Below are 25,859 nucleotides of genomic sequence, written 5' to 3'. Positions count from 1 at the left end.
AGAAGGAACCTAATCAACCATATATATGGTGCACGTGATAAAAGTGACCGCACAATCAAGAAAAAGTTTGTTGATCTTAGCTTCAAGTCCCGATGGAAAACATTGGCTGATAACCAATAACACACAAAAAACAACCATTGATATTGTTAGAGAAAAATAGTTGTCAACGCACAATCAAGCCAGCAAAAAAAAAAAGGCATTCACCAATGTGGATATACTTCATAGCTATGGATATACTTCATAGTTCGCAGAAGCTGGTACATAAAAAACTGATGGTGTTCAGGCATGAGATTGTCATTTGCCTTGATAACTTGATTAAGGTTAGATTCCATCAACTCGATAACAACATAAATATCTTTAAATTCTCTCCGTGAGGGAGGAAGCATTATGTGCCTAATTTCTACAATGTCAGGGTGGCGGAGCAGCCCAAGCAATTTGATTTCTCGCAGGATGCGAGTAGCATCCGAAACATGCTTGAAGACATCGTTTATCTTCTTGATTGTCACTTTCTCTCTATTGTGGGTATCCACGGCCGCGTCGACGACCCCATAACTTCCCTTGCCGACCACCTCATGAATCTGGTATCGGCTCGCTTTGCCGTATTCAGTGAAGAAGTCTGCTTCATTTGTGCTCTGCATAAGTTCATAGCTTAAAAAGCTAGCTACCTATCTTAAAGAAAATGCAGATACGGTTAAAAATCCTAACTTGTTGCTAACATTAAATGATACAATGAAAGTTAACAAGAATAAAGAAATTAAAGTTAGGACCAACACATAGGATAAAGATTATATATTATGGTGAACAAGTTAATGCTTCCCATGAATAAAAACTATGTATACCTGCATGAGGACCAACACATCCATGGGGTCATTGTCTTCGCAAAGTGTACGAGGAATGAAACCATAATTATGAGGATACACAACAGATGAATATAAAACTCGATCAACCTACAAAGTATTGTAAAATTAGGACTTAGAAAATAAATAATCATCAAGAAACTTGCAATAACCTGAAGCAATCATTCCTTAGTTATAATTTCTAAATTAAAGCAAACCGGTTAGACATAAATTTCACAAACCTTGATCAATCCTGTTTTCTTGTCAAGTTCATATTTAACCTTACTCCCTTTCGTTATTTCCACACCCTACACCAAATGGATATAGAAAATATAAAGCGAAAGGAAAAAAAAATGAAGGTAGAAGTAATGAATCTGATATTCTTATTATGACATTATATACAACCTAAAACTACTTCCTTTTTAAATTCAGTCTTATATACCGAAGATACTTACAACATTAAAAATTGCAGGAGCATCTGGACCTGCACAAGGAGTTACATGTGAAACCATTTTCAATACATTGTTTGAGATCAAAAACTCAATGAGAAATTGTTTCAAGTGAATTGAGGAAGTTACCTATCTCAAGATCATGCCAAGGATGAGCAGATACGGATCTCCTCGATAACGATGAAAGAATCCTCTGGTTCAGACGTGGGGCTGATCGTCGCTCAGATGAATTAGCTTCAGTTTCTTCACTCATTTTTTTCTGCGAATCGCGTAATAAAAAGTTACTTAATAGAGGGGGGGAAATATAGAAACTCATACTCTGAGAAAACTTTTGAAGGTTCTCTCTTTCAAGGTCTTAGTCCAAAATATCAGAAGCAAATCAGAGTATGGATAACTTCAGGCATGTAAATCAAAAATTGTTGAAGGATTTCTTTGAGAAATGATTTTGTCTTACATAAATACTAATAACTCGACTATAATTCAGTAAATTACTAAATAAAACCTTGGAAACCCATAAAGTTACAATATCATATAGTGATGCAAGCTATCCAATTACATTGAATAAACATAAAGATAATCGACACAAATAATGCCAAAAACTACGAAAAATTAGATCCATAAGAGAATGGACAAGTTCAACTGAATCAGATGAGTTCAAAAAAAAAATTCTTTTTCACCTTCAGAAGGAGGAGCTTCTGTCTTTTTCTTCCGAGTTATAAGATTATTGAATTTGCTCTCGGTTGAGAACCTATATAGTGATCAGGATCCGACGGTTAGAGATCCTTAAGAAATGGCGGGAACAAGGGGAGACCTCACAGCTCGCTGGTGTTAACGGCCTTAACGACCCAGTTTTAGCCGATAATGGGTCGGATCTTGATAAGATCCGGATACAAATCCGACATATTTATTGGGTTTGGTCGAGAAGGTTGGCCTTTCTTGATGGGCTACCGCAACGGGGTATAACTGCATGAACGCTCACAAATTAGTGTGCATCTCCCGCGATAAACCTCTAGCAATATATTTTTCTGTGTCTTATGGTCCGTTAGCAATTTGTCCTAGATTATTTTCTCTTTAATTTTTTACTAATATTTGCGACATACACTCAGAATAACAAATTACAAAAGTCCCAACTCCTCACTAATTCTTTTCCATGTACTCTTTATACAAGTCCCAACTCCTCACTAATTATTTTCCATGTACTCTTTATATCGGTTTAACAGAATAAATTCAGTGGTTAAGCTTGGAGAGACTGGCATTTAAGGAAGCAATGTCATCAGATCATTTCAAGAACTCTTCAATCTATCATAGCAAGTTGAATGAATCTACTACTTTTGCGTCACGCACCAGGTGGGAGTCCATGATTTCAATTTCGACGCCCATCCAGCCTCATAAGGGTGACATATGATGTACTTACTGTTGACATTAGTAATATATGTAGGGGGTTATGTGTAAGTTGTGTAGGGCCTATATAAGCCCCAAGAGATCTCATAATAGGGTTAGGGTTTTGTATTATCAATTTGGTATCAGAGCTGCCCCCCCTCTCCTCTCCTAGCCGACCCCCTCTTCAGCCCTCACCCCCCCTTCGTCGGCAGTGCCAGGCCCCCCTGGCCCCTAGCACCGATCCACCTCCCAGCCCCGCCTTGTGTCAGCGAGGCCTCGGCCCCCTCCCCTCCATGTCCCGCCCGCCCCTGTCAGGCCAGGCCCTCCCCTCCAGTCCGAACCCCCCTGTCAGGCCGCAGGCCGCCCCTGCCAGTTCCCGATCCGCCCCGCTTTCAGTTCCGCACCCCTCCCCTGTTTCTTTTGTGTTTGCTGCCAGACCCCCCGCTTTTTTTTTTATGGTTTTTGCTGCAGGGCCCCCCCCCTCCAGTCCCGACCCCTCCCGCCCTCAGTCCCAGACTCCCCCCGAACCCCCCTTAGCCGCTGGGCCCAAGACTCGAACCCCCTTACACACCCCGCTTCACCATGCTGGAACCTCGGAGTTTGGCATTGGTTCCTCGACTGCAGTCCTCGAACTAATGACAGGAGAAGATTATATATCTCACATCGTGAGATTATATAAACTGTTTGGATTTCTATTTCCTCTGAGAAACAGAGAATTTGTTTGGAAAAGATCTTACTGCTGTTGCGTGCCCAGCAGGAAGCTGCCGGTGCGAATTTTCACTGCGCCACAACAAGGGTTGAAGAACAGGTGTTGGATCTGAGCTGCCTGATCGATGGAGAGATCATAAAGAAGTTGAAACCCCCCTGGCCGGCAGGTATCAACTTTGATGAAGTTGAATGAAGTTGTGGCTGATGAAAGCCAGCGACAGAGACCATCGAAGAAGTTGGAGCTTCCGACCATCGATCTGAAGCTTGATGGACCGAGTTCTTACCTGAGTTGGTCCCGACGGGTGAGATACACCCTTGCAGGGAGGAACCTGGAGGGTTACTTGACTGGAGAAAAGACAGAACCGGATGAGGACTCGGGAGGACGGGATGAGTGGAAGTCCACTCATATGTTGGTGTACATCTGGCTTCTCAACTCGTTGGTCCCGACGATCGCCGCCACAGTAGATGGCATTGAGAAGGTGAAGGACGTCTGGGAGAAGTTGAGGAGGACATATGATGGAGTGGGGAATAACCTGCGGGTGTTCCAGATTAAAGGAGAGATCGACGCCACAGTCCAGGGAGAGAGGACTGTACAAGAATATGCTACAGAGCTGGAGCGTCTGTGGCTGGATTATGATCATTTTTCCCCCCGGACGAGCTGCAAGGACCCAGGATGTAAAGAGCGGGAGGCCTTTCTACAGGAGAGGACTATGGTTTTTCTTAAGGGATTGACATCAGAGTTCGCTCAGCGAATTGCATTACTGCTAGCTCAGCCGAAAATTCCCTCGCTTGAGGAGGCTGTCTCGGCTATGATCCAGGAGGAGACTCGCATTAAGCTGCAGGCGGGGACAGGTGGACTTCCTGTGGTGAAGTCAGCTTTAGCAGTATCTAACAATAATGGATCCAGGGGAGAGACTCGGCAGTGCTACAACTATGGTGAAGTGGGTCATCTGAGGCATGCTTGCCCCAAACCACCTAAGGAAGGAGATTCGGGTGGACGTGGACAGTTCGGAGGGCGTGGTCATGGCCGTGGGGGTCGACGAGGTGGAAGGGGAGCAGGCAACCGGGCGAATCTAATGATAGCGAAAGGAGGAGAAGAAGCTGAGGTGATCTTTACTGAGGAGGATCAGGCGCTCCTGGCGATACTCAGGAGGAAGCATCAAGTAGCAGGGGATGGAGACAGGAGGAGTGGGACTGAGGAGGCATCCACATCATTCTTCGCCAGAGGCAACACTGCTACCTATGCTCATCCGACCAAAGGTACTGATGACATACATGCTCTTGCTTCCATATCTTCCGACAAATCATCAGAATGGATAGTCGACTCCGGTGCGTCTCGACATGTGACAGGTAATGCTAGTGAGTTCTCATCATATACTCACCTAGCATCGCCTGATAGTATTCAAACAGCTGATGGTACATTTCAGCCTGTGGTTGGTAAGGGTATAGTTGATTGTACTGGTTCAGTAACTTTGTCCAATGTTTTGCATGCTCCTTCCTTTCCAGTCAACCTTTTATCCATTAGTGCTATCATCCTTCAACTAAAATGTATTGTTTCTTTTGATATTCCCAAGGTGATCTTCCAGGAGAAGGGGACAGGGCGGAGACTTGGGACTGGCACATGGCGTAGTGGACTGTGGTATCTGGATCGTGAAGGACTGGATTCAGCATTGGTGTCAATGATAGAGAGAGCAGAAGTAGGATCTGAGATGAGTGCTGAGAGTGTGTTGATGCTTCATCACCAGCGTTTGGGACACTCATCTTTTAATGTTTTAAGTAGGTTGTATCCATCTCTATTTGAGAAAGCAAATAAGCAGCACCTTGTATGTGATGCATGTGAGCTTGGAAAACTTACTAGAAGTTCTTACGTAAGTTCTGGTCATAGGAGTTCTCGTGTATTCGAACTGATACATTCAGATGTTTGGGGACCTTGTTCTACAAGTTCTATGAATGGATACAAGTATTTTGTTACTTTTATTGATTGTTTCTCCCGCGTTACTTGGTTGTACCTGATGAAAAATAAGAGTGAAGTGTTTGGTTGCTTTCAAAATTTTCATAGGTATGCTCAGACTCAATACGGCGCTGTGGTGAAGGTATTAAGATCTGATAATGGGACAGAGTATACTAACAAAACGTTTGGGGAATACTTGTCAGCTCAGGGAATACAACACCAGACTACGTGTCCATACACACCTGCTCAAAATGGAGTAGCGGAAAGAAAGAATAGACATCTTTTAGAGGTTGCTAGAAGTATGATGATCTCTATGAATGTCCCAGAAACATTATGGGGACAAGCAGTGTTGACCGCGGCAGCACTAATCAACAGAATGCCCTCGAGAGTGCTGGATTGGAAGTCTCCGTGTGAGTTGTTGAAGGGAGATAATGGTGGGCTTCTTCCACTCAAGGTGTTTGGCTGTGTGTGCTTTGTGAAAGACAACAGGCCATCAGTCGGGAAGCTTGCCCCTAGAGCGGTGAAATGTATTTTTGTGGGATATTCTGCTACTCATAAGGGCTATGTTTGCTGGAGCCCGGTGGAGAAAAGGTTGTTTGTGAGTATGGATGTGCACTTTCAAGAACTCGAGCCATATTACACCCGGAAGGTAACTTCATCCGTTGATAACTCGCCTAATACTGGACGTATGCGGCGAGAGGAGGAGAATGGTGAGAGATTGGTGAATGTGGAGAAATCAATGTCTGAGAATGGTGAGAGATCGAAAAAATCAATTTCTGTAACAATTCCTTGGGAAGGAGACTTGGTTGAGGAGGAGCAAGAACATGAAGAGGAGATTGAAACAAGGGGTGTTAGGCCAACGGCTCAGGGAGAACTACTTACCTATAGTAGGAAGGAGAAACAAATTGCGGGAACAGTACCAACAGTACCTACAATGCCACTGGTGCCAAGTCCCTTGCCAACGTCTGCCCCGACTCCTGAGACACCTACACCACCACAAGATTCCTCTCAAGGTGACTCCATTTCTATTCCTATTCCTCCCACACCAATAACTGTACGGAGGACTACTCGCAGTAATGCGGGAAATCCTTCCGATAGATATGGTTGGGATCTTGCTCAGTTTGTATCATATTCTAACATTCACCCTGCACATGGAGCATTCATTGCATCATTGGACTCTGTTACTATACCTAACAATTGGCAGGTTGCAAAGAAAGACCAGAAATGGAAAGCTGCTATGCACGAAGAGCCAGGGGCCCTTGAGAAGAACCGCACTTGGGAGTTAGTAAAACTACCAAAAGGGAAGAGAGCAGTTGGATGCAAGTGGGTCTTTACTGTGAAGCAGAATCCAGATGGACAGGTTGAGCGCTACAAAGCTCGTCTGGTGGCAAAAGGATATAGTCAGACATACGGCATCGACTATGATGAGACTTTTGCACCAGTGGCGAAGATGAGCACTGTTCGAACCTTGATCTCTCTGGCAGTAAATGGTGGATGGAAGCTACACCAATTAGATGTGAAGAATGCATTTCTTCATGGAGATCTGGTGGAAGAGGTATACATGGAAATTCCGCCAGGATTCAACACAGAACAGACAGTGGGCAAGGTCTGCAGATTGAAGAAGTCTCTATATGGCCTGAAACAATCTCCTCGTGCTTGGTTCGACAGATTTAGGCGGGCTATGATAGGTATGGGATACTGGCAGATTAACGCTGATCATATCGTGTTCTTCCGACGAAATGAAGGTCACATCACTGTGCTTGCGGTATACGTGGATGATATGATCATTACAGGGGATGATGAGCAAGGAGATTGCCAACTAAGTGAGACGTGGGTAAGGAAGTTCCGAGGTGAAGAGTTTTGGCTTGCCTTTGACCTTTCTTGGAATAGAAATAGCTCGCTGAAGCGGAGGGGATTGTCTTATCCCAGAGAAAGTCAATGCACTTGATCTTCTTAAAGAGACAGGGATGTTAGGGGTGTAAACCTGCAACTACAGACACCGATCGACCCAGAAGTTCAAGCTGGGTGCGGAGGTTGGAGAACCAGTTGATCGTGACAGATACGCTAAGGCCTGGTAAGGGAGGTTGATCTATCTGAAGTCACACCGTCCCGATATCGGCTTTTGCAGTGAGGGGTGAGCCGGCTACATGCATAGATCCAACGGAAGGGTCATATGGACGCGTGTGTACAGATTCTGAGATATCTGAAGAGTGCCCTATGAAAGGACTGATATTCAAAAAAATGACATGTGAGCATCGAGGGTTTTGCGACTCTGATTGGGCTAGTCTGTGGCTAATGACAGGAGGTCCAAGCTCGGGATACTGCAATCTTTATAGGAGGGCAACTTAGTCTCGGTGGAAGGAGCAAGAGGCAAGTCAGTGGTGCTGAGAATCAACAGCTGAGGCAGATGTATAGAGCTAGTGGCCTTAAGGAGTGCTGAGCATTGTTAGGTTGAAAGAGTATGTTGGTTGAGCTGAAGCTGGATCAAGGAGGCTAAGAAAAGTTTATGGTGTGACGAACAAGTCCGCTTATGCAGTATCGGCCAACAACGCCAGTGCAGGGCATGATAGAACCAAACACATCGAGATCGATAGGTTCTTCATCAAGAGAAGTTGGATAGTGGACTACCTCGGAAGCTAAGTCATGTTTCAACGGTAAGGACCCAGGCAGCAGATTGTCTGACTAAAGGACTTAGTTTCATTAGAGCCATGATTAGAAAGGATGTGACAAGATCTAGTGGATATCTTTCGCCATGCTGAGGAGTGAAGTGTTGACACTTAGTAAATATATGTAGGGGTTATGTGTAAGTTGTGTAGGGCCTATATAAGCCCAAGAGATCTCATAATAGGGTTAGGGTTTTGTATTATCAATTCTTACCACTGAGAAAAATCTCCAACACTTGTGATAAGCTGCAGAAATAACAAATGCGTGAGGCCCTGTACCTGTACCAAATCAGATGTCTCCAAACTCCAAAGAGGGGAACGTCAAAAGGATAAAGCTTCCTTTTTTTTGTGTGTGTAATAAAGTGTCCATGTATGAAATACGCTCCTAAAGTAATCGCATCGTGAGCATGTGAATGTAATCAGTTTACTGCCCTACAAAATTAATTGTGTTCTTTCGTATGCACCTGTTTGGAATGGAGTTTGATATTGTTATACGCATGATGGATCCACCCTACCTACCTATGCAATCTACAAACTCCTTCCTTCGCTCGCACATAAGCCGGATCAGGCGGTAAACATCCCAATATTGAGATCGGAAAGGGGGTGTAGCAGTTACCTAAACCTAATCCCAATTACCCCATCCACAGAAGCAACACATAAATTTTACAAGAATAATAACACTAATAATAATGGCAATCTTAAATGATGTTGAGATCGCCAGGAGGAGGAGCTCACCAAGAAGATGGAAGGGGAGGCGTGGCCGAGAGGAGTGAAGAGAGAAGTCCATAGCGCAGGAAGAAGAAGCACCACCAGTCAACATTCATATTACCAACCTTTTCCTTTTAAAGTTTAATGTTTAATGCTATCAGTCATTGCCAAGAGATTTGGCACAGTGATGACGTAAGGTTGATCATAAAACTAATATTAGACTCTCTATTTGGAGTTCTCACAGAACACGAGGCTAATGATTTTTATGATCCAGAAATTTAAAATATGAGAATATGTTATATATTTGCAGTATCAGAATTCAGAAATGCAATTACCAGAAGCTGAAGGTTCATCAATCTGGAGCAATCAAGCTTCAAGATCTCCAAGGAGCAACAATTGTTGAACACCAAAAAAAGGGGGAAACAGAAAAAAAACTATTAGTGGACATGTAGATACAACCAGATGACAAACTAACAAAGATCTAACAGGAAATTGTTTTCAAATTAAGACTATTGAGATTGAAGCATGCTAGATCCACTTCCTTCAGGCTAGCAGACAAGTTAAGGTTTAACTTAGATAGATGAAAACAGCAAGCTGAAGACGTGACTGTAAATTTCTTAATGTTGGGACATCCAATACAGTTGAGGGTCTACAACTTCTCTTGAACTTTTCATTTTTTTCTCCGATTTCTTACGAGTCATAATAAATCCATAAATGCCATGACAATTTGAAGCCTAAAATGTTAATAGGAAATAGCAGATGCAAGCAGTTCTTTATTGAGCTCAGATATGATAAATCCCAGAAAATTACCTTTACTGATAAGTACTTTCTCCACCTTTCGCTACGTTGCAATGAAGCAGGAATTAGTTGATTCATCCACAAATAAAGCAACTTTAGGGGAAAAGTTTTTCATGAACATGTGTGCAAGTGGTATAAGATGCAAAACTACAGCACTTAAAAATATGCACAAGGACAAAAAGATTAAACAAACAAGAGGAGGATAACATTAAAACTTAAGAAAAGATATTTCCAGTAAACACCCATATCTGCACCCTCTAACACAAGAGTGCATGTTAGCATAAAATTATTGTCCAAGAGTTTGTGCAGTGAAAGTTCAAGTTGGCTTGTCAGATCTAGCATGTGATTTGGTCTGAATATTTTTTGCTGCTCAATATTATATAGATCGAGATTGGATCAATTCACTAAAAATCAACTTCGTTTTGTATTAATGAGCACTCTCAGCATAATGTTTGTTCAGTTAAATGATTAAATTTAAACTTACTTTCTAGTTTCTCAGGGAACTTCATGAATAACAATATCTTAGGAATTATTTTCATATATGCATGCATTGATAAAGCATATTCAATATTTTCAGAATGAGTAATAATTTCAAAATTTTCCATGTTATAAAAGAAAACTTGTAGAATAAAGTAAATTACAAACAAAGCATTTATCCAAAATGTTGATGATTTGTTATTCATTTCATAGAAATTAATATGGGTAAGTTGGAAAGTATTTATCCCATATTTGTTCTTCTATAAGAGTATTACTGTAATACACTAAAGCTATCTACACATGGTGAGCAAAATAAATATTAGCATAAGTTGAAAGCAAGTTCAAATAAAAAATACCTATTCACAGCCTTAAGTTTCTAAACGAAAAGGAGATATATGCGTGTTTAAGTAATCAAGCCTACAAGAGTGTTCAGTTTAAGTAGTGACATGAACCACCCTTTCATTGGACTTGTCCCATTTTAAGGCCTCTCATTTATTTGATATATGGAATGATCATCGTCATGGTTAAGCACTCGGTGTATATCGATCATAATATCATCCATCAGTTCAGTGCAAAGATGTTTTTTTGGCCTCATCAATGATAAAGAATATCGAAATTTTCACATTGCAACACAGCAATTGTATGTTTAGCATCTACCCTCGGATAATTACATATAGAAATTTCTCCATACATTGCAAAATTCATAGATATAAATCTTTATGCATATTCCCAAAAACATTACTTCTTATAGTTTGAGTTTCCACTCCATCAACTCCCAAAATCTACACTTATTACACTTATTTTGAATCCAGAGATATTTGGTGGATTGCACCTCATAGTAAGTAAATTATTACCTTACTTCCTCTTCATCTAAATAACACTTCCTTATTGTGGCCTTATCCAATCTACTTCTTCAACCAATTACCATTTCTGTAATCTTCGTAAATAGAGTTGTTAAAAAGTGGATTGATCAGAATGTATTGTGCATCTCCACTAAGTAAGCTTGATGGATCTGAACCCTCTAAATTAGGGTGATAAAATCCCATTATTTGTTCTATGATGCATGCTTACATTGACATAAGGCTGGCAGACATATGTTCAAATCCTTAAAATAATGGATGTAAATGGATACATCACTAAAAGGTTAAATAAGTTGCAGTGTATTATGAAACACGAAGGATATACTAATCAAGTTAGGAAACAATTAACTTTTAGTGTTTTATCTATTTAACAAATATTGTGATTAGGTATTAATGGTTGCTAATTCAACTGCTTAAAAGTCTGGCAAGTAAAGTTGTATTCCAAGTTCTTCCATCATGATTTTATGGAGGACTTATTATTATATTTTTTCAGTATTTGAAGGAACTCGTCCTTGATGCTAGAGCACATGATGTGGGTGGAATAGTTCTAACATAGAGATATGGGGCTGGTGTGTCTATGCCTTTCTGGTGCTTCCTACTTAACATCGTATGCTTGCATGACCGCCCGAATCCCGTGCATCTGGACCAGCCAAGGAAACCAAAGCCTAAAATTTTCTGGTCTATAACAGCAGAAAGGCTGCTCTAGCTTTCTAGATGCAAAACATTGGTTCTTACAGTATGGATCCTGATCTTCTGATGAGTCGTAGAACAAATTAACAAAGATATTAAGTGTAGTGAATGAAAAGTTATGCATCAGTTGTTTTACATTTGCTTTTATTGGCAAACAGAAGATTTCTTCTCATAGAATATCAATTTGTTATATCTTGAGCTGCCTCGTGCCCATTTCCAGTAAATAAATTATCCTCTGTTTGTGGAACATATATACTGTTAGTTGTCTACAGAACCTTCTGGTTCTCCTTGAGCATGCACTTGTGGAACCTAGATGGTCCTACGCATTTATTAGTGAGCACAGAGCATAAAAGTTATCCTCTAAAAAGTTAGAGGATACGTTTATATGTTAAGTTTTAATTGGTTTTACCAATCATAGTGTAGCTCACTCCTAATAAACTATCCTCTTTTTAAGCATAAAAGTTTAGAAACTTATCCTCTTAAAAAACTACTTTACAGTGTAACGTGACATTTAAGAGAGCTGCAGCCTGCTCAGATTGCATCTTGCAGTCCCTTTTGTATACTTTAGCCACTGTTACTGGCAAAAGCAATGCACCCACCATTTTCAGTCAGTACATGTTTATCTGTTGTATTATTTTCCTGGCATCCATTCTTTGCCTATCACTGAGCTTAGTTATGCATTTCTTATTTGATACAATTTAATATAGATCTATGGAACTACATGATACGAGAATGTCGTTACTTTCTTTTTACCCAGGTCAACATTATTTAGATTCTGTCCACTCAAAACTGAAAGTTGTATGCTTACTAATTATTTGTTTTAGTAATGTATTACGAAAGTAGTACACCTATAGTAATACAATTCACGAATTACTCTTTTAACTGTTTCACCTCTCATTAGAGATGAAATCAGACCCAGATATAACAGATCAGATCAACATTCATATCTCAATTGGATGTGAGTTCGGATATTAAAATACTAAGCCAATCAAATATGGCACATAAATAGCGTTAGAAGTAAGTTTTGGTTTCATCTCCCAATCAACTATGCAAAAGCGAAAGAAAATATCGCTTCACTTTGTAGGAAATAAGTCATAATAAATCCACAAATGCCATGACAATTTGAAGCCTAAAATGTTAATAGGAAATAGCAGATGCAAGCAGTTCTTTATTGAGCTCAGATATGATAAATCCCAAAAAATTACCTTTACTGATAAGTACTTTCTACACCTTTCGCTACGTTGCAATGAAACAGGAATTAGCTGATTCATCCACAAATAAAGCAACTTTAGGGGAAAAGTTTTTCATGAACATGTGTGCAAGTGGTATAAGATGCAAAACTACAGCACTTAAAAATATGCACAAGGACAAAAATATTAAACAAACAAGAGGAGGATAACATTAAAACTTAAGAAAAGATATTTCCAGTAAACACCCATATCTGCACCCTCTAACACAAGAGTGCATGTTAGCATAAGATTATTGTCCAAGTTATTTTAGTCCACCATCTTTTCTAATTCTTTCAACACGAGACTATATATAGTGACTCTCCACAGTCGTTCCCTTCATTCGTGAGCATAGCTCAATCATCCACCGGAGCAGTGGGTCCTCGCTTACTTGGTCTTAATGGACGACCATGGAAAGAGGCAACATGCACGGATACCAACATCCCTAGAATCTGCCTCCACCTTGCAGACAATAATCACTCCTGTAGACAATCATGGACACCATCTATCATTCATGGGCTAACCTGAGTTCTGTCTAAATTGAAAATCACTGACACAATGACATCGCCAGCATCTTAAAATTCTTTAACCAGTTGTGGGCTAAGCATAGTTTAGTCTACCTGATTTATTCTAAACCAGCAACCATGGAACATCACCAACATTTATATGATCTTTCTCTATCTGCATGCTCCATCATGCGTGGGTTAACTTGACCTCAATCATTTTCTCGACATCTTCAGGCTTTATATATGTTGGTATTCACTCTCACTTGGGCCACAACTTGAATTTCGATACCACTTGTTTGAGGGGGAAGTTTAGACCACTCTAGTCTCTAGAAGTTGATAGGCACTTAATTAGAGAGATTGAGAATCAAACTACCTCAAAAGTTTCAAAGTGGGTTTCGCATAACTTAAGTTACTGAGACATTGAAATTTCACACGACCTTATCTCAAATTGTTAGGTCATCTGCGTGAATCATACTCTTCTAATATTTCTTGTTTTGCTGCTGTATAACTTTGACAAATTGAAGAAGTATTACATCCCCAATCTATGAAGCTGGCTAAAAATTTCAATTTTAAAGCAACACCTCAATTATTAATTAAGGAAGCAAACGATGACAGACGAAATACCTGGATCTGACCACAGGATAATGGAGGCAGCCAAAGGGAAGGCAAGCTCAAGAGCTCGAGATGGATTGATCAGAGACATGGGCATCTGTGGAAGAACCAAGCTGGGCTTTTTGCAGCCCATAGTTCTGAAGCTCCTCTGAGAGTCACAAGTGAACGTGTTTGAGACAGAGGAAGCGGGCGAGGGTGAGGCCATAGATAAAGAGGAGAGCATGATTCTTCCTCGAAGGAGACGCAGCGGCTGTTCATGGAGAGGGGAGTTCGGCTTGGCGTAGCTCAGGTGGAAGGAGGCGGCGCGGGACAGTGATGGCGACGGAGGGAGCTGCGGTTGGGGAGAGCGGAGTTTGGGGGCTGGAGAGGAGGACGAGGGGGCGCATGCGGTGGCCACGACGTCGGGTGGCGTAGCTGGGCGTCGCTGAGGCGACGACGATGACGAGGGGAGGAGCTGGGCGTCGGATCTGGGGACGATGATGAGGGAAATGGTGGAGGAGCTCGGAGATTAGGGCAATATTAACCATCTTTGGAAATTGAAGGGTTAAGATCGTGTATGAACCGGTGGGCGGAGAGGAAGGCGTAACCGACGCTTAGGTCTTTGGATTTACGATGATAAAGATGAAATTTGTTTATAATGATTATAAGGATAAGTTTGGAATATTTAAATTGGTTGAAGGTTAGTTTGGGGAGGGAAAAGTTTTTCATGAACTCCCTCTTTTAAAGGGTAGATAGATAGATAGATAGATAGATAGATCATGGCATATAACTTAGACCTCCTGCAAGCTCAATCAAGTTTTGAGCCTTCCCGTTCGATGTTCCGCAATTCTTCTGAACCTGCACTTGACTTCTGTTGCATCTTATCAATTTGCAAATCGCTACGGTATTCTTAACTTCTCTCTCTCTCTCTCTCTCTCTCTCTCTCTCTCTCTCTCCCCCTCTCTCTCCCCTCTCTCTTTAAAAACAAGGGCTTTCTCAAGCTCGTCGCTCTGGCCCTCGCCGTCGCCACCTCCACCCAGGCTCCCAAGCCTCCCCCCGAGTTCGCCGCCGTCTCCCCTCCTCGCCGTCGCCACCTCCGCCCAGGCTCCCAAGCCTCCTAAGCCCTTTTTTTATCAGCACGAGAGTAGCAGACCATCCAAGCCTGCCTCGCCATTACACGAGAAATGCTCAAGCAACAAAAATAGTTGTCTGGGCCCACAGGCTGCCAGCGTGTGGTTAGTAAAAAAAAATCTTCAACTTAAACGGGTTTTATGATATTTATAAAGTTATGGGGGAATATCTGATAATCATCCAAAGCTAAGAGGGGTTTTCTGATTGATGTACTACCCTGGCTTTCAGGTTGACGCTTTGCCCAAATCAAAACAAAACAGCAAAACCCCGATCCCAGTCAAGCAGACAAATTATCATCGTCTCTGAGATAGAAAAAAGTAAGATCTGAGATAACAATACTAAAGAGACATCCTCAAAAGGAATTCTTTTCTCCAGGGGAAGGCATCGCTCATGCTTCAAAATCAAGAAAAATTATCATTAAATAAATAAGGGTAAATTTCAGAAAACCACCATGAACATTGGAGTCCTTTCATAAAACTGGCATAGACTATCCAAGACCCCAGATCAATTATTTTTTCTGTAAAAAATCCAAATTAGTGCGTGTTAGTTCTAATCTGCACAATGTTAGTTTTATTCTGTAGCGTGTTAGTTCTAATCTGCACAATGTTAGTTTTATTCTGTAGCGTGTTAGTTCTAATCTGCACAGTGTTAGTTCTATTCTGTAGCGTGTTAGTTCTAATCTGCACAGTGTTAGTTCTATTCTATACCATGTTAGTTCTAATTTATACCACGTTAGTTCTATTTTGTAGCGTGTTAGTTCTAATTTATACCAAGTTAGTTCTAATTTATACAATGTTAGTTCTATTTTATACCAAGTTAGTTCTATTTTATACCACGTTAGTTTTAATTTTAACCATATTAGTTCTAATTTATAACAAGTTAGTTCTAATTTATAACAAATTAGTTCTAATTTTAACCACGTTAGTTTTAATTTATACCACGTTTAGTTCTAATTTATACCAAGTTAGTTCTAATTTATACAATATTAGTTCTATTTTATACCAAGTTAGTTCTATTTTATACCAGGTTAGTTCTATTTTATAAAATAGAACTAACTTTGTATAAAATAGAACTAACATTGTATAAATTAGAACTAACTTGGTATAAATTAGAACTAATTTGTTATAAATTAGAACTAACTTGTTATAAATTAGAACTAATATGGTTAAAATTAGAACTAACGTGGTATAAAATAGAACTAACTTGGTATAAAATAGAACTAACATTGTATAAATTAGAACTAACTTGGTATAAATTAGAACTAACGTGGTATAAATTAGAACTAACGTGGTTAAAATTAGAACTAATTTGTTATAAATTAGAACTAACTTGTTATAAATTAGAACTAATATGGTTAAAATTAGAACTAACGTAGTATAAAATAGAACTAACTTGGTATAAAATAGAACTAACATTGTATAAATTAGAACTAACTTAGTATAAAATAAAACTAACATTGTATAAATTAGAACTAACTTGGTATAAATTAGAACTAATTTGTTATAAATTAGAACTAAACGTGGTTAAAATTAGAACTAATTTGTTATAAATTAGAACTAACTTGTTATAAATTAGAACTAACTTGTTATAAATTAGAACTAATATGGTTAAAATTAGAACTAACGTGGTATAAAATAGAACTAACTTGGTATAAAATAGAACTAACATTGTATAAATTAGAACTAACTTGGTATAAATTAGAACTAATTTGTTATAAATTAGAACTAACTTGTTATAAATTAGAACTAATATGGTTAAAATTAGAACTAACGTGGTATAAAATAGAACTAACTTGGTATAAAATAGAACTAACATTGTATAAATTAGAACTAATATGGTTAAAATTAGAACCAACGTGGTATAAAATAGAACTAACTTGGTATAAAATAGAACTAACATTGTATAAATTAGAACTAACTTGGTATAAATTAGAACTAACGTCGTATAAATTAGAACTAACGTGGTTAAAATTAGAACTAATTTGTTATAAATTAGAACTAACTTGTTATAAATTAGAACTAATATGGTTAAAATTAGAACTAACGTGGTATAAAATAGAACTAACTTGGTATAAAATAAAACTAACATTGTATAAATTAGAACTAACTTGGTATAAATTAGAACTAACACGCTATAGAATAGAACTAACACTGTGCAGATTAGAACTCACACGCTACAGAATAGAACTAACACTGTGCAGATTAGAACTAACACCACTGCCGAATTTTCAACTTTTAGCAACGGACAAATCCGTCGCTAGAAGTTGATATTCCGTCGCTAAAAGTTTTAGCGACGGAAAAATTACAATTTCGTCGCTAAATTTTCGACGCTATAACAAGGGTGCCTAAAAAGACTTTTGGCGACGGACATTCCGACGCTAAATTTTAGCGACGGTCTATTAGCGGCGGAATGTTGGTTGCCATTTTAAAAAAATAAAAAAATAAAAAAAAATAACGACGAAAAATCCGTCGCTAAAATTTCTTTAGCGACGGAAATTCCGTCTCTAAAGAAGTATTAGCGACGGAAAATCCGTCGCTATTGTTTTTGGAAATTATGCACGTATGGTTTCGTGCATGTTTTCCGTCGCTAAATAGGGCTTTAGTGACGGAATTTCCGTTGCTAAATAGTTTTTAGCAACTGATTTTCCGTCGCTAAAAATTTTAAAAAAAATTGGAAAATATTTTGAAAATTGAAAATACCCTGTACAATATCGATAATAATTTTTAAAAACCTGTTCAATCAGCAGAAGAAAGCTTCAATCTTACGCAAATATCACATCTCACGCATATATCACACATTTAATTCAATAAAAGCAAGTAAAAGTTTCTCGACAGGTACATAATAAATATTGTTTATACAACACAAGAAATTGTTTTCAAAGTTATGTTAAGGACAATCAATCCTCCTGATCATCATCATCATCCTCATCCTCAACACCAGCCACATTATGACTACCCCCGGCTGCACCTTGTGAAGAAGTCCCAGCCTGTAAATATAAATCAAATGTTAACAAGTGTGTGTAAATGTTAATAAGAGTACAAATATAAAAATACTACAACACAACACCACAACAACACAACACCACAACACCACAACACAACACTACACCATCACAACACAACAACACAACACCACGATGTCTTGCTTTTATTGAATTCAGAACTCTAATGCGAACATTATCGTTAAGAAGTCCCTATATCGAACTATTTTTGATCTGATATCGAACTATTTTCTCAAGTGTTGTTTTTGGTATCACTTTGGATCTAGCATTTCAAACAGTTTTTAGCCTAACTAGTATCAGCCTGTATATGTATGTTTAGAAATGTTATTTGCTATAATACCGATCTTTTGTAGTGTTTGTTGATGTACATGTTATTATTATTATTATTTGGGAAGTCCATATCATCATGTCTAAATTATGCATATAATTCATTGATATAATATTTTGACTATAGATTATATTATTTCGTGTTCTCCCTATTTCAAGCATCACAAATAGGTTCTGATTTCATTTATGTGAGCAGCAAAGCAGAAAATGTGACCACCAATAGCCGATCACAAGGAATAAGATTTCTTTCACATCTCACCGGTACAAACTATCTTCCTCCCTTAATTTCATAATTACTGCCACATAAGCTTACTATATATCTAATCTTGCAATTACCAGCCAATGTAGAGACAAAAGCAGCAGGTAAAGCATGTGCAAAGCCACTCCAAGCTAGAAATAATGCAGGAGTAAGGTAATGGCTTAATGGATTCGGAGAGTATTATGTTATTCAATCACTCCCTTGGATTGTTGTCTTAAATAGATTTAACCAAGCTTATATTTTCTCTACCAACCAACCAACCCACCAACCAATACCACCAACACTACGCATGCATACACCATCAACACCACCATCACATAAAAATATTATAAGTATATATTTTGAGGTTTGTGTTAGGGTTAGAGTTAGGGTTTGTGTGTAACAGTTTGTATCAGTGTGTATCAGTATGTACGGTATCATCTTATTAAAAAAAAGCAAAGTATATATATTACCTGTGACGATAAAAACCGTCTCCTATATGCCTCCTGAGGCAGAGTCGACATGAATTGTGTGAACTCCAATACGGTCTGCTCCCGACGCCTCCGTTCTTCCTCTAGAGCCCGCTGATATGTTGTTTGCTACGACTGCCAATCTTCAATCGCTTTTAATCGCTGCTCCATCGAGTCTTGATATGAACTGCTTCCCGGTGTTCCTTGTGGTGCTGCAGACTCGTAGGTGCTACTAGACTCATGCAGCCTCTGCTCGGATCCTCTCCACCGGTATTTGTTCTTCCTACTAGGTCTAATGACCGTCTCGATGATGGAGTCCTCATCCTCCCTACTTAGCCGTCCAGGAGTGTTAGAACAGACCTGAGACTGAGTCAATTGCTCCTGTACCTTGGCATGTAATTTCTCCTGCGATATATCAAAACAACCCGGGCAAGTCGACTTAATAATGATGCATTGATATGAAATTGAATATATAAATGAACTGCTACTTACAGCCAGATCCTTATTCTTTACTTTCTTCTCTTCATTGGCGTAATTCGGGCTCCAGGAAGTCAGAATACGATCTGCAAAATGTCTGAGATCTCCCCTTCCCTGTTTTATTCAAATATACCATTAACCTATAACACATAAATTATACTCAACGTAAAAGCTAATATATTATATACCTCAAGCTCTAATTGATGATAATGCTGGCTGAATGTCCTGGAGCCCCCGTGATGCTCGTAACTGCGAGGCGCGTTGCGATTCCTCCTTGCTATTTCAGCTTGAGCCTGAAAAACAATGTCAATTCGAAATAATATAGAAATTCAAACAATAAATTAAAAATATATACTTCAATAATACCTGAATTTCATCTGTGTCCCAGTAACTGCAAAGGGCAAAAAAATCTACTCCATCCACACGCTCGTCAAGATGCCAGAATCGCTCCCAATCTTCTGTTATTTGGACAAAATATTTCTTCTTTACCTCAAACCGCCATCTCTTGAACGATACATTGATTTGCCCGAAGCAGTACGTCCAGGCACAAATATTATCGTCAAGAAAGAAAAATCGCTTCAGCATATAAAGAAAAAGTAGATACAAATCAGTGTATTAAACATAATAATAAACTAATAACTAATAATGATGAAAATTAAAATAAATGACTCACACATATATATCTCCAACAAGCCACCAGCGCATCAATCCGCTGCGATTTCCACGTCAAAATATGTTGAAGAAATCGTGTCTCCTGGCTAAAGCGGCAGGGAAATTGTTGAAAGCATTGGCAAAGGCCCCAACAGGCACTCCGTTTTCCCATCGGATCACAGCCCTCCGATTAATATCAGGGATGAGGTTCATTTCCTTAGTAGCATTACGGTCGCGTCTAGGAGGTCGTCCAGTACCTGCGAAACAAAGAATCGAATGAAACAATGAATCAATATATATTTGCGAAAAAAATTTAAAATAATAACCGATAAACTATAAAAATTTATTCATACCTTTCAGTTCAAGGCATCTACGCTTTGCTTGTTCGTACCTTTGCTGCGCGATGGGGCGCATAGCATGATAAGAATCCCAATCATCCCTCACCTTGGCGGGACCGTGGACTCGCTGATCCGGAATAGAATCTGGCGGTAGTGCCGCAGCTTCTAAAGCTACGCTATACGGCTCAAATCTCCTCTCCTCCAATACATCTGCATGCGGTGGCGGTGGTATCTCCGCATGCTGTGTAGGATCAGCCTGTGTCTCCACGTCATGTGGAGCATCTCCGCGTGATGTGTCCTGTGGCTGCGAGTCATGTGTAGCATCTCCTCCTCCTGTGTAGTAAATGTTAAAAAAATATTAGGCTCATGTTAATAGTTTATAGAAATGTACAAATATAACAAATAAATAAAAATACCTAACGTAGAGGCATGTGCGTCGCCTCCAGAATGTCTACCAAAAATTCTCTCATGCGCTTTCTTACGTAATCCTTTTGTCATCTGTACTTTGAAAACATAATGAATATCCAACAATAGTATATAATGCAAATAATTAATAAAATAGCACATGGCAACAGAATCGCGTGTACATGATGTCTAGTTAAACAGATAATAAAAAGGCAATAATGTAATACATACATGACACATCCACATGATAACCAGTCAACCAGATAATATAAAGGTAATAATATAATACATGACACATCCACATGATAACCAGTCAACCAGATAATATAAAGGTAATAATATAATACATGACACATCCACATGATAACCAGTCAACCAGATAATATAAAGGTAATAATATAATACATGACACATCCACATGATAACCAGTCAACCAGATAATATAAAGGTAATAATATAATACATGACACATCGTGATACATGATAACCAGTCAAACAGATGATGTTGAGGCTCTACTCTGCGATCGTGTGCGGATAGCCTGCGACCGTGTGCGTGCCAACAAAAGGACTGTTCTTATAGTTTTATCGACTCCGCTGCAGATAGGTTTTTTCCCTTTACGCCTTGGCTCACATATAATCGTAGGTACATCAGGGCGCGCTAGTGCAATTTCATCGTCCAGATTATTATTTTGTGTCAATGAAAACTCCTCGGCTATTTCGTCGGCCAAGATAACCTCCTCATCGTGATCTTCGTCAGACACGACTTCATGAATGTAGGCTCTAGGCGGATTCTTAAGGATAACCCATTCGTCATTTTTCATTATATCTTTGACATAAAAGCACTGTTTGGCGTGAGCAGCTAACATGTATTTTTCAGACTGATATATTTCCTTGTTAAGATTAACGATTGTGTAACCATAGTCATCCTTCGCCTTTTTCTGTTCACACCAACGAACCTTAAACATCACATGACTGACTTCCTTAATAATCCCATAGAAAATCTCCACGATGTCTTCTACCTGACCGTAGCAATAGATTTCCCCCTGTATCGGATTTAGATCTTTTGCACTAGCATATGACAGTTGCGAGAAGGAGCAGAACACACCGTTGTTTTGCGTTTGTCGTCTCTCTTCGAGACCGACGATGTTAAAGAGTCGCCATCTTGTTTGTGGGAAAATTTATAGGTAAAAAGACAATGAAGGAAAATTGATTTGTATTCCTTTAATCTCAGTTACAATTGGATTTCCTGATTACAAAAGAGAAGAGAATAATCTGGATTCTCTCCTTTGTTTAAATCTGGGTTCTTCACGTCCTCACGATTTGACGTTGTGGAGAACTCTGAACGAGTTTAAAACTCTATGAAAGAGTTGATTTAACCGAAAGTCGGTTATAAGCCAAGGATGAAGAAGATCTTGTTGCCGATCTCCAAAGCTCCAACCGAAGGATGAATGATCCTCTTTTCGCTGCCAAGAAGTTCCAACAGACCCGAAAGATCCAGCCCCGAACCAAGTTGATTTCTTAGTTATTTATAGGGGATTAAGGGGTGTAACCACCTCCTTAATTCGCTCCTAAGTGGGGCTAATGCGATGTAACCGCCCCTTAAATCACAAGTGGGGCTAATGGGATGTAACCGCCCCTTAAATCACTCCTGAGTGGAGTTGTGATCCCCTCAGATCGTGGGAAACGGTTTTGAAACCGTTCAACTCGTGTTTGAACGAGTCAAACACAGATCCTGCATTTCGGCATGAATTCTGTGTCCAAACGTAGTGTCTGGAAGCTTGAACGCAGTGATTGGAAGCTGCGTTTGCAGCGGATGAAAGCTGCGTTTGGCAGCGGTATAGAGCTGCGTTGGGCAGTGCTTGGAGCTGCGTTGGGCAGCGTCGGGCGACGAATAGAGCTGCGTTGTGCAACGATGTTGAGCTGCGTTGTGCAGCGACGTTGAGCTGCGTCGGGCAGCGAATAGAGCTGCGTCCAGTGGCGATTTAAGCTGCGTTTGCAACTTTTGGAGCTGCATTTGAACTGCGTTCGTGGCTATGAACGCGGCGCATCTTGATGCTGGTACACGGGGAGGACTTCCACGTCTTGATTTGAAGAGACCATTGATTTGTAGTCTCTTTCTGTCGAAGCGTTGCAAAGATCGTTATTTTGTAATCTTTACTTTAGCTCTTTGATATGCAAGAGTCGTCAGATTGTAACTCTCGATGTTGATTGTGAAGGCTGTTAAACTAGAGCTCTCATCGGTTGTCGTGAAGGTCATCAGATTATAACCTTCAGCGATCTACGTGAAAGTCTTCAAATTGTAGCATTCTGGAAGTCGTCAGATTGTAACTTCCATCATCGGTGTTTGATGGGGATCAGCTATCTATTGTGATTTTTAGACAGCCTACAGAACCCCCTCCAAAGTTTTCGAAAGTTCGCGGTTGACTGGGACGAATTTTCGGAATACTTTGGATCTCAACTCTGATCTTGGAGCTGTTGATTCCTTGTGGTAAAGGATTTGTTCTCTGCACTTGCTTCGAAGGCATCTTGGTTGAAGGGATTTGCCACAAAGGACCTGTGTGAAGGTATGCGCCATAATCCTACTTTTGGACTGTGGGGGTGGACCCTGCATTTTGAACTTGAGATGCGGGTCTCACCCTTGCATGTTGAATTTGGAACACGGGTGTGACCTCGGCGTTCAGTTTTTGCATCGCGTGTCTGACCTCAATGTTTTGACTTAAGATATGGAAGTGACTTCCGTGCATTTTTGACTAAGTCTTTGAGACTTGTCTTTGGCTCATCTGTTTTAAGCCTCGGCTCCCATCCATTAAGCTGATGGACCTGCAAACGTGTATAGGATTTTTGGCAAACCCTCAGTCATCAACGGATTTGATAAGCCTTTACCGACTACCGTTTGAGACGGGCTAGCATGTGGATTATCTAAGTCCGTTCCACATGTAACGTTATGCTAAGAGAATGAACCCTCTTAGACTTGATGCTATGATTTTGAATACATAGACTTTGTCATTTTCACGGGAAAAGACTAACCGGCAACGCGTGTTAGGCGTAGGCTTATCTCTAATTAGGGATCGAGATAAAGTCCCCCATACGTGTGAGGCATGGATTTTGATGTCCTTTTCACGGTAAAAGACTAACCGTAAACGTGTGTTAGACATTGACTTATCCCTACTTAGGATTCAGGATAAAATTCCCCCCAGGCATGAATCCTGGTGTCTTTTTCACGGCGAAAGATTAACCGGTAACGCGTATTAGGCGTAGACTTATCTCTAATTAGGGATCGAGATAAAGTCCCCCATGCGTGAAGGCATGGATTTTGGTGCTACGATGTTGAATACGTAGACTTTGTCGTTATTTCTTCCTGTGTTACTTGAAACACTAAAAGAAAGTTGGAAGCACCAGAGGTGTAATATTAACTTGGCATGAATTTTCACGTAGAGTGAAATTCAGAAATTTTCTTTATTATCACTAGGATAATTCCAGAAAATATTTAATCCGTTGGGGATTTTATAATGACAACTTGCTATTCTTGTTGAAAACAGGATTTGTGTTGCGATTGGAGCAACTTTGTGGACTTATCATCCTATTGACGAGGATTGATAAGTTGATTTGTCAGAGGTTTAGTGTTAACGTGACAGGATTTGTGTTGCGATTGGAGCAACTTTGTGGACTTATCATCCGATTGAAGAGGATTGATAAGTAGGTTGTCAGAGGTATGATGTTAACGTGACAAGAATGTATTGCGATCAGAGCAACTTTGTGGACTTATCATCCTATTGACGATGATTGATAAGTGGGTTTTGTCAGAGGTATGATGTTAACGTGACAAGATTGTGTTGCGATTGTAGCAACTTTGTAGACTTATCATCCTATTGACGAGGATTGATAAGTGGGTTTTGTCAGAGGTTTGATGTTAACTTGACAAGAGTTTGTGTTGCGATTGGAGCAACTTTGTAGACTTATCATCCTATTGACGAGGATTGATAAGTGGGTTTTGTCAGAGGTCTAGTGTTAACGTGACATGATTTGTGTACTTGTGACTTGCACAAGATTTTAGGAATTAGCGTCTCGCTGGGGAAACTTGCTAAATGAGTTTATCATCAGAAGCGATGAATTTTGATACTAAGATTTTAAAGACTTAGTGTCTTGCTGGGGAAGATTGCGATTTGAGTAATTTCGAGGACCTATCATCCTATTGACAAGGATTGATAAGTTGATTGTCAGAGGTGTATTGTTAACGTGACAAATTGGGAGTGATGCAAGCTGCATTCATACTCTGTGGGGTGATGATCGTCAGAAGTGTAATGTTAACTTGACGATGTGAAAGATTTATTACTCTTAATCCAATGGATTCCAAGTAACCAACCCCCAGTCTTGATTAAGACTTAGCAGGGGAATAAAAAGAGGTAGACAAGGCACATCACCTAGTGAGGCACTATCCATGAAGTCGGAATAGAGGCACATCACCTGGTAGGCCATTATCTGATGAGTTTGACTATCAGAGGTAAATGTTAACGTGATAGTTTTGGTGGACCCGCCATCCTACTTGAAGAGGATTGGTGGGGGAATTTGGAGGAAAAGGACTATCAGAGGTGATCATTAACGTGATAGTTTTGGTGGACCCGCCATCCTATTGAGGAGGATTGGTGGGGGAATTTGAAGAAACTAGACTATCAGAGGTAACTGTTAACGTGATAGTTTTTTGTAGACCCGCCATCCTACTTGAAGAGGATTGGTGGGGGAATTTGAAGGAAAAGGACTATCAGAGGTGACAGTTAACGTGATAGTTTTGGTGGGCCCGCCACCCTACTTGAAGAGGATTGATGGGGGAATTTGGAGGAAAAGGACTATCAGAGGTGATCATTAACGTGATAGTTTTGGTGGACCCGCCATCCTATTGAGGAGGATTGGTGGGGGAATTTGGAGGAAAAAGACTATCAGAGGTGATCATTAACGTGATAGTTTTGGTGGACCCGCCATC

At 39.9% G+C, this 25,859-nt stretch overlaps 2 protein-coding genes across 4 annotated transcripts; both read right to left on the bottom strand.

Moving 5' to 3' along the window:
- LOC109824844 (mitogen-activated protein kinase 9-like) lies at positions 183 to 1,998 on the bottom strand. 3 transcript variants are annotated; one of them, XM_020391494.1, is made up of 6 exons: positions 1,963 to 1,998; positions 1,415 to 1,544; positions 1,292 to 1,320; positions 1,079 to 1,144; positions 840 to 947; positions 183 to 665 (listed from the first exon to the last, which is right to left on the bottom strand). In XM_020391494.1, exons 2-6 carry the CDS (start codon positions 1,536 to 1,538, stop codon positions 201 to 203), a joined length of 792 nt encoding a protein of 263 aa, XP_020247083.1. In that variant the 5' UTR covers positions 1,539 to 1,544; positions 1,963 to 1,998; the 3' UTR covers positions 183 to 200. The 3 variants fall into 3 exon arrangements, with proteins under 3 accessions (XP_020247083.1, XP_020247081.1, XP_020247082.1); XM_020391492.1 differs by lacking the exon at positions 1,963 to 1,998 and having other exon boundaries at positions 1,415 to 1,952; XM_020391493.1 differs by lacking the exon at positions 1,963 to 1,998 and having other exon boundaries at positions 183 to 632; positions 1,415 to 1,950.
- Positions 20,472 to 20,974, bottom strand: LOC109823506. The gene is made up of 2 exons (XM_020389784.1): positions 20,893 to 20,974; positions 20,472 to 20,809 (listed from the first exon to the last, which is right to left on the bottom strand). The coding sequence occupies exons 1-2, from the start codon at positions 20,972 to 20,974 to the stop codon at positions 20,472 to 20,474; spliced, it is 420 nt and encodes a 139-aa protein (XP_020245373.1).

The sequence above is a fragment of the Asparagus officinalis genome, chromosome 9, assembly GCF_001876935.1.
Source record: "Asparagus officinalis chromosome 9, Aspof.V1, whole genome shotgun sequence".
NCBI lineage: Eukaryota > Viridiplantae > Streptophyta > Magnoliopsida > Asparagales > Asparagaceae > Asparagus > Asparagus officinalis.
This window is presented reverse-complemented; position numbering and strand designations above follow the sequence as displayed.

Bases quoted from the DNA above. Each gene is read 5' to 3' on its own strand.
- LOC109824844 (XM_020391492.1), bottom strand. From the start codon at position 1,601: ATGAGTTTCTATATTTCCCCCCCTCTATTAAGTAACTTTTTATTACGC. The intron at 1,145-1,291 runs GTAAGTATCTTC...CATTTGGTGTAG, and splicing joins CTCCTGCAATTTTTAATGTT to GGTGTGGAAATAACGAAAGG. The intron at 666-839 runs GTATACATAGTT...TCTTTAAGATAG, and splicing joins ATGTGTTGGTCCTCATGCAG to GTAGCTAGCTTTTTAAGCTA.
- LOC109823506 (XM_020389784.1), bottom strand. From the start codon at position 20,974: ATGACAAAAGGATTACGTAAGAAAGCGCATGAGAGAATTTTTGGTAGA. The intron at 20,810-20,892 runs GTATTTTTATTT...TTTACTACACAG, and splicing joins CGCACATGCCTCTACGTTAG to GAGGAGGAGATGCTACACAT.